Genomic DNA, 8,482 nt, shown 5'->3' with positions numbered 1-8,482 from the left:
CAACACAACTCAACCCAACTAAACAACTCAACCCAACCTAACTCAACCCAGGTCAGCCCAACCCAACTAAACACAACTAAACTCAACACAACACAACTAAACTCAACTCAACCCAACTAAACAACTCAACCCAACCTAACTCAACCCAACTCAGCCCAGCTAAACCCAAAGTTATCCTCATTATCTTCCGGCAGTCTGATGTTCGGTCACCGGCCGCGCTCCTGGCGAGAGCTTCCTCTCAGACTGGCCGACTTCGGCGTGTTGCACCGGAACGAACTCTCGGGAACGCTGACGGGACTCACCAGGGTCCGGCGCTTCCAGCAGGACGACGCTCATATATTCTGCTCTATTGATCAGGTGTGCTGTGGCTTTAGCCAGTGTTGAGTGAGACTGTGATCTTCAGGAGCTCCTGATTTAGGAAAGACATCACAACCACTAGTGCACTTCAGCATCCTCTTCACCTTCATCATCCTCTCCCTCAGTCACTTCACCTTCATCATCCTCTCCCTCAGTCACTTCACCTTCATCATCCTCTCCCTCAGTCACTTCACCTTCATCCTTCTCTCCCTCAGTCACTTCTCCTTCATCCTTCTCTCCCTCAGTCACTTCACCTTCATCATCCTCTCCCTCAGTCACTTCACCTTCATCATCCTCTCCCTCAGTCACTTCACCTTCATCCTTCTCTCCCTCAGTCACTTCACCTTCATCCTTCTCTCCCTCAGTCACTTCACCTTCATCATCCTCTCCCTCAGTCACTTCACCTTCATCCTTCTCTCCCTCAGTCACTTCTCCTTCATCCTTCTCTCCCTCAGTCACTTCTCCTTCATCCTTCTCTCCCTCAGTCACTTCTCCTTCATCATCCTCTCCCTCAGTCACTTCTCCTTCATCATCCTCTCCCTCAGTCACTTCACCTTCATCATCCTCTCCCTCAGTCACTTCTCCTTCATCCTTCTCTCCCTCAGTCACTTCTCCTTCATCCTTCTCTCCCTCAGTCACTTCACCTTCATCCTTCTCTCCCTCAGTCACTTCTCCTTCATCATCCTCTCCCTCAGTCACTTCACCTTCATCATCCTCTCCCTCAGTCACTTCTCCTTCATCCTTTTCTCCCTCAGTCACTTCTCCTTCATCATCCTCTCCCTCAGTCACTTCTCCTTCATCATCCTCTCCCTCAGTCACTTCTCCTTCATCCTTCTCTCCCTCAGTCACTTCTCCTTCATCCTTCTCTCCCTCAGTCACTTCTCCTTCATCCTTCTCTCCCTCAGTCACTTCTCCTTCATCCTTCTCTCCCTCAGTCACTTCTCCTTCATCATCCTCTCCCTCAGTCACTTCTCCTTCATCCTTCTCTCCCTCAGTCACTTCTCCTTCATCCTTCTCTCCCTCAGTCACTTCTCCTTCATCCTTCTCTCCCTCAGTCACTTCTCCTTCATCATCCTCTCCCTCAGTCACTTCTCCTTCATCATCCTCTCCCTCAGTCACTTCACCTTCATCATCCTCTCCCTCAGTCACTTCACCTTCATCCTTCTCTCCCTCAGTCACTTCACCTTCATCCTTCTCTCCCTCAGTCACTTCTCCTTCATCCTTCTCTCCCTCAGTCACTTCTCCTTCATCATCCTCTCCCTCAGTCACTTCTCCTTCATCCTTCTCTCCCTCAGTCACTTCTCCTTCATCATCCTCTCCCTCAGTCACTTCACCTTCATCCTTCTCTCCCTCAGTCACTTCTCCTTCATCATCCTCTCCCTCAGTCACTTCTCCTTCATCATCCTCTCCCTCAGTCACTTCACCTTCATCCTTCTCTCCCTCAGTCACTTCTCCTTCATCATCCTCTCCCTCAGTCACTTCACCTTCATCATCCTCTCCCTCAGTCACTTCACCTTCATCCTTCTCTCCCTCAGTCACTTCTCCTTCATCATCCTCTCCCTCAGTCACTTCTCCTTCATCATCCTCTCCCTCAGTCACTTCACCTTCATCATCCTCTCCCTCAGTCACTTCACCTTCATCCTTCTCTCCCTCAGTCACTTCACCTTCATCATCCTCTCCCTCAGTCACTTCTCCTTCATCCTTCTCTCCCTCAGTCACTTCACCTTCATCATCCTCTCCCTCAGTCACTTCACCTTCATCATCCTCTCCCTCAGTCACTTCACCTTCATCCTTCTCTCCCTCAGTCACTTCTCCTTCATCATCCTCTCCCTCAGTCACTTCTCCTTCATCATCCTCTCCCTCAGTCACTTCTCCTTCATCATCCTCTCCCTCAGTCACTTCTCCTTCATCCTTCTCTCCCTCAGTCACTTCTCCTTCATCATCCTCTCCCTCAGTCACTTCACCTTCATCCTTCTCTCCCTCAGTCACTTCTCCTTCATCATCCTCTCCCTCAGTCACTTCTCCTTCATCATCCTCTCCCTCAGTCACTTCACCTTCATCATCCTCTCCCTCAGTCACTTCTCCTTCATCCTTCTCTCCCTCAGTCACTTCACCTTCATCATCCTCTCCCTCAGTCACTTCTCCTTCATCATCCTCTCCCTCAGTCACTTCTCCTTCATCATCCTCTCCCTCAGTCACTTCACCTTCATCATCCTCTCCCTCAGTCACTTCACCTTCATCCTTCTCTCCCTCAGTCACTTCTCCTTCATCCTTCTCTCCCTCAGTCACTTCACCTTCATCATCCTCTCCCTCAGTCACTTCTCCTTCATCATCCTCTCCCTCAGTCACTTCACCTTCATCCTTCTCTCCCTCAGTCACTTCACCTTCATCATCCTCTCCCTCAGTCACTTCACCTTCATCCTTCTCTCCCTCAGTCACTTCACCTTCATCCTTCTCTCCCTCAGTCACTTCTCCTTCATCCTTCTCTCCCTCACGGGTCAAAATGACCCGAAGCCCTAAAATTATACTTAAATTTTATTTTTTTGTCCAGAAATCTTATTTTATTTCATTTCATTTTGACAATATTTTTTCTTTTTCTTAATGGAATTTTTTGGAAATGTATTTAATTTATTTATTTTACCTTTAAATGACTAGATTTGATCAATAAATAAAGAGTAATTTAAGCACATTCCTCACATTCTTTCAACTTAAATTCAAAATAACTCACGATTTCATGCATAACCTTTTTAATTCAGCTCTAAATATCTTACATTGTGTGTCTTTGTCATGACTCTAGATGGCCTTATAGCTCTATATGGAGCAAATGAGCTGTTCCTCTGGGTCCTAAAGTCAGTTCACTTCAGTGTGCATTCAGATACACATGTAGACATTACTTTTTTGGTAAAGTTTTAGCATTTTTAGTTTTTTCTATGTGAACTGAAGCATTCCTCGCATTCCATTCATTCCTAGGGGGTCAAATTGACCCGAGAGAGGAGGATTTGTTACTTTTTTTAAATTTCAACCTCGAAACTCCTCAAATCCATTAAATTTTTTGGTGTATTCGTGGTTGTATTTGTGTAAAGTCCTGTGGTCTTGGACCCCTCTGATGAACACTAAATGTTTTAACATTTAAAAAAAAAAATGTATAAGAAAGCTGTCTTTCCTCCACCGTCAGTCCCACGACTGCCTGTAATGCCTTCAACGGCTCATTCTTTACGAGCTTGCTTGTTCATGTTGTTTCAGATCGAGTCTGAGATGAAGGGTTGTCTGGATTTCCTGCGCTGCATCTACGACGTCTTCGGCTTCTCCTTCCAGTTGCATCTCTCCACGCGTCCCGAGAAGTTTCTGGGCGATGTTGCCGTGTGGAATCAGGCGGAGAAGGTTCCAGAGTGCCATTTACCTGCTGTCTCTGAGATGTGGGGTGTTTATGTTCAGTATTAACTGAGGTTTTATTTTAACAGCAACTGGAGAACAGCCTGAATGAGTTCGGAGAGCCGTGGAAGCTGAATCCTGGCGATGGGGCTTTTTACGGACCAAAGGTCAGAACTCTTTATGACTGACGTTGCGTTCATAAATCACATCGACCTATGGAAGCTCATTTCCATCACGATAAACTAATTAAAAAGGTAATTTTGACTTTTTATCTAGCAATTCTAACTTTTTTCTCATAAAAAAAAATTAAGCTCACAATTCCGACATTTTCTGACAAGTTTATCTCACACAACTATGACTTATTGCAAGTTATAAGGTCAGAATTGTGAAATATAAATTTACAATTGCGAATTTATATCTCACAAATTTTTTTTCCGCAATCGTAGTTTATTTCTCAAGCAATAATCTTTTTTTATTTTTACGTTTTCCATGGCGGAAACAAGCTTCCATATCAAGACATTTCCCAGCAGGAATATTCATTTCTCTGAACTCTTCTGCTCCAGATTGACATCCAGATTAAAGACGCCATCGGACGCTATCATCAGTGCGCCACGATTCAGCTGGACTTCCAGTTACCCGTGCGCTTCAATCTCACATATGTGGGGTGAGAACAGCTCAGCACTCACTCTAAACTCTCTCAGACGGCTTTGTAGTCTGTTTTAAAGGGGCATTGTGTAATATTTAGGAGGATCTGTTGACAGAAATGCAATCTCATATACATAACTATGTTTTCAGTGGTGTATAAAGACCTTCCATAATGGACCATTATGTGTTTATTAGCTTCGAATGAGGCATTTCTCTCTACACACACCGCGGGTCCGCTTACATCAACATGTTTCTACGGTGGCCCTAAATGGACAAACGTGTTTCGTCACTATGTTGTTCTTCGTGCCAAAAGACTCTTTTATGAAGTTACCTCACTTAAGGATTATGCCTGAAAAGGTTTTGAATTTTTTATGTTAATTTAAAAAATCTTGTATAATATAACCTGCTGTTTTTGTTTGTTTGTTTGTTTTATTGTATTTATATGATATTTGTATTTTTGTAATTACATTTTTGCCATGAAAATAGCTTTGAATGCTGACATGGCACTAAATAAAACAATATGAATCTTCGTGTATAGAAGCTAGCTAAAGTCAGCTAGCTAAAGTCAGTGAATAAAACACTGACACAATGATGAACAAGTTACAATAATGTCGTTTTGCTGAATAATTAAGTAAACCTAATTTCTTAATTTATCTTTGTAAAGAAACCTCATTGTTTAACTGGCGACTCTCTGCTGTCTCAGACGACGACATCACTTCCTGTGGGCCACCGTAACTTCTGTTGGTTGCAATTCACAACCTCACCACTAGATGCTGCTAAAATCACACACTGTACCTTTAACTGCCTGAACCTTTTTAGGAAAGATGGGGATGACAAGGCCAGACCGGTGATCATTCACCGCGCCATTCTTGGCTCAGTGGAGCGAATGATCGCCATCCTCACCGAGAACTACGCCGGGAAATGGTGAGTAACTGTTTCGAATCATTTTAATCTACATTCAGCGGCTTCACAGCTGTCTTCACAAAGCTGCATCCCATTTTGGTTGTTGTCAGAAACGTGATTATTCTGTGAATGACTGTAGTCTCATGAATCATGTCCTCAGATGGTTTGAGGTCTTTCAAGGGTTGTTCTTGTTGCGTCTGTGTTTCCTCAGGCCACTGTGGTTGTCTCCGCGTCAGGTGATGCTGGTGCCGGTTAACCCGTCTCTCGAAGAATACGCCAAACAGGTACAACATCAGCTCTATCATCACTTGCTGAACAACAGAGAATGTTTTTTGATGCTCAGTCTTTATATTTTTAGACTATAAAAAATATTTTTCCTGCTCTTATTATGAACGATGATGCATAAGTGCTATTGCGAGAAAAAGTCTGAATCGCAAGATATAAACTTACGATAGCAAGAAAAAAGTCAGAATTGCGAGAAAAAAGTTAGAATTGCAAGATATAAACTACGATTGTGAGAAAAAAGTCAGAATTGTGAGATATAAACTACAATTGCAAGAAAAAAGTCAATTACAAGAAAGTCAGAATGCAAGAAATAAACTACGATCGAAATAAATAAAATACGATTATGAGAAAAAAGTCTGAATTGAGAGAAATAACCTAAAATTACGAGAAAGTCAGAATTGCGAGAAATAAACTATGATTGCGAGAAAAAAGTCAGGATTACAATAAATAAACTACGATTACAAGAAAAAAGTCAGAATTACAAGAAATAAACTACAATTACAAGAAAAAAGTCAGAATTGAGAGAAATAAACTACGATTACAAGAAAAAAGTCAGAATTGCGAGAAATAAACTACGATTACGAGAAAAAAGTCAGAATTACAAGAAATAAACTACAATTATGAGAAAAAAGTCAGAATTACAAGAAATAAACTACGATTACAAGAAAAAAGTCAGAATTGCAAGAAATATCCTACAATTACGAGAAAAAAGTCAGAATTACGAGAAATAAACTACAATTACAAGAAAAAAGTCAGAATTGCGAGAAATAAACTACGATTACAAGAAAAAAGTCAGAATTGCGAGAAATAAACTACGATTACGAGAAAAAAGTCAGAATTGCAAGAAATATCCTACAATTACAAGAAAAAAGTCAGAATTGAGAGAAATAAACTACAATTGCAAGAAAAAAGTCAGAATTGCAAGAAATATCCTACAATTACGAGAAAAAAGTCAGAATTGCGAGAAATAAACTACAATTACAAGAAAAAAGTCAGAATTGCGAGAAATAAACTACGATTACAAGAAAAAAGTCAGAATTGACAGAAATAAACTACGATTAGAAGAAAAAAGTCAGAATTGACACAAATAAACTACGATTACAAGAAAAAAGTCAGAATTGACAGAAATAAACTACGATTACAAGAAAAAAGTCAGAATTGCGAGAAATAAACTACGATTACGAGAAAAAAGTCAGAATTGCAAGAAATATCCTACAATTACAAGAAAAAAGTCAGAATTGAGAGAATTTAGAAACTAAAGTTGATCTTCCTCCCGCTCCAGGTCTGTAAACGGTTTGTTGAAGCCGGTTTTATGGCCGATGCTGATTTGGATTCCAGCTGCCTTCTGAACAAGAAAATTCGCAACGCACAGCTGGCGCAGTACAACTTCATCCTGGGTAAGACGTGAGGACTGACGAGTGAGTTTCCCGACTCTGAGACGCAGTGTTGGGGGTAACTCATTACAAGTAACTTGAGTTACATAATCAGATTACTTTTTCAAGTAACTAGAGTTACATAATCAGATTACTTTTTCAAGTAACTAGTAAAGTAATTTACAACAAAATATCTAAGTTACTTTTTCAAATAAATTAAGCTAGTTACTTTTTCACATTTATTGACTTTTCATTAAAAGTAACTAAGTAACGCAATTAGTTACTTTTTTGGGGAGTAATGGAATGTTGTAATGCATTACTTTTAAAAGTAACTGTAATCCATGTGCTGATACGCCAGCTGTGTGTGTTTGTGTGTGTTTGTCTGGCAGTGGTGGGCGAGAAGGAGCGTGTCACGAACAGTGTGAACGTGCGCACCAGAGACAACAAGGTGCACGGAGAAGTGTGTGTGGAGGAGGTGATGGCCAGACTGACTCGGATCCGACGGTCCCGGTGCCGCAGCGCTGAGGAAGACTTCTGAGTCCCACAGGGTTCGTACAAGTGCTTAACAGACTACAGACATATTCATGAAGAGAGGCTTGAAAAGTGCTTGAAATTAGTGTTTAATTTTTTCGGAAAAAACACCAACAAACTTTTCACATAAAATGAACGCTGCAGCCCGTCTGATATATAGAGCTATAAGAATATAATACAACTTTCATTCTTCAGGTCAATCATATATTCATGGAAAAAAATCAGTTTGAATAAGGAAGACAATATCTTTGTCATAGTATCCTCTCAATGGTTAAGGGGATTTCCCATGCCTGACTCTGTAATTTGAGTAAAAAATAAAATAAATAATAAATAATAAAGATTTTGTTTGATATGTGCTAATTGTAGGTCTTTGAAATCCAAAAAAGTAGTGCTTGAAAAGTCCTGGAATTTCATTTTACAGAATCTGAACGATCCCTGGTCTGAGATGAGGCTCGCTGATGGGAATATGAAGAAGGAAAACTGCACTGTTTACTCTGAGCGAAGGCATTCGGAAGATGTTCTGTGAGCTCGCTGGCCGTGTGAAATGATGTGATGGTTTGGTGTTAAAGTGTCTGGATGTTTGTGTTCAATGACGGTTTGCAATAAAGACTCTCGAAGATTCGGCATCATGTTTCTGGTTTGTTATTCCGGAAGTTTATCTCTGTCACACACGTACAGCTTCTGAGAAACATCATATACATAATCAAAATGTTCCATGCTGTGTTGAGGCATTCAGAATCTTTAATTAGTGAATTAAATAATTAATTAAATATTCCCTTTGCATTTTACTCATTATAAATCACGCAATGCTAGGGTTATTATAGTTAACTTAAATATTTGTGTTACTTGAAATAAAATAAAATATTAAAAATATATATTAAAGGGTTTGTTTACCCAAAAGTGAATGTCATTAATTACTCTCCCTCAATTTGTTCCAGACCTGTAAAACTTCCGCGCGTTCAAAAGAGCAGGTTGGAGATTAATATTTTGTAAACAAAGTGGTAAAATATATATAT

At 40.6% G+C, this 8,482-nt stretch overlaps 1 protein-coding gene across 2 annotated transcripts in view; it reads left to right on the top strand.

Annotated features, from left to right (window-relative positions):
• The window catches only part of tars3 (threonyl-tRNA synthetase 3), a 17,678-nt gene extending 9,588 nt beyond the window's left edge, over window positions 1-8,090 (top strand). For both annotated transcript variants that reach the window (XM_082182341.1, XM_082182340.1), the window contains exons 12-20: window positions 195-357; window positions 3,601-3,738; window positions 3,819-3,896; window positions 4,293-4,393; window positions 5,194-5,298; window positions 5,489-5,561; window positions 6,845-6,959; window positions 7,325-7,483; window positions 7,888-8,090. In XM_082182341.1, coding sequence (XP_082038467.1) covers window positions 195-357; window positions 3,601-3,738; window positions 3,819-3,896; window positions 4,293-4,393; window positions 5,194-5,298; window positions 5,489-5,561; window positions 6,845-6,959; window positions 7,325-7,473 — 922 coding nt within the window. In that variant the 3' untranslated portion in view covers window positions 7,474-7,483; window positions 7,888-8,090. The remainder of the gene's footprint in view (window positions 1-194; window positions 358-3,600; window positions 3,739-3,818; window positions 3,897-4,292; window positions 4,394-5,193; window positions 5,299-5,488; window positions 5,562-6,844; window positions 6,960-7,324; window positions 7,484-7,887) is intronic.
• The last annotated feature ends 392 nt before the right edge of the window (window positions 8,091-8,482 follow it).

Source organism: Leuciscus leuciscus (genome assembly GCF_965113295.1).
Source record: "Leuciscus leuciscus genome assembly, chromosome: 10".
In the NCBI taxonomy this organism is placed as follows: Eukaryota; Metazoa; Chordata; class Actinopteri; order Cypriniformes; family Leuciscidae; genus Leuciscus; species Leuciscus leuciscus.
This window is presented reverse-complemented; position numbering and strand designations above follow the sequence as displayed.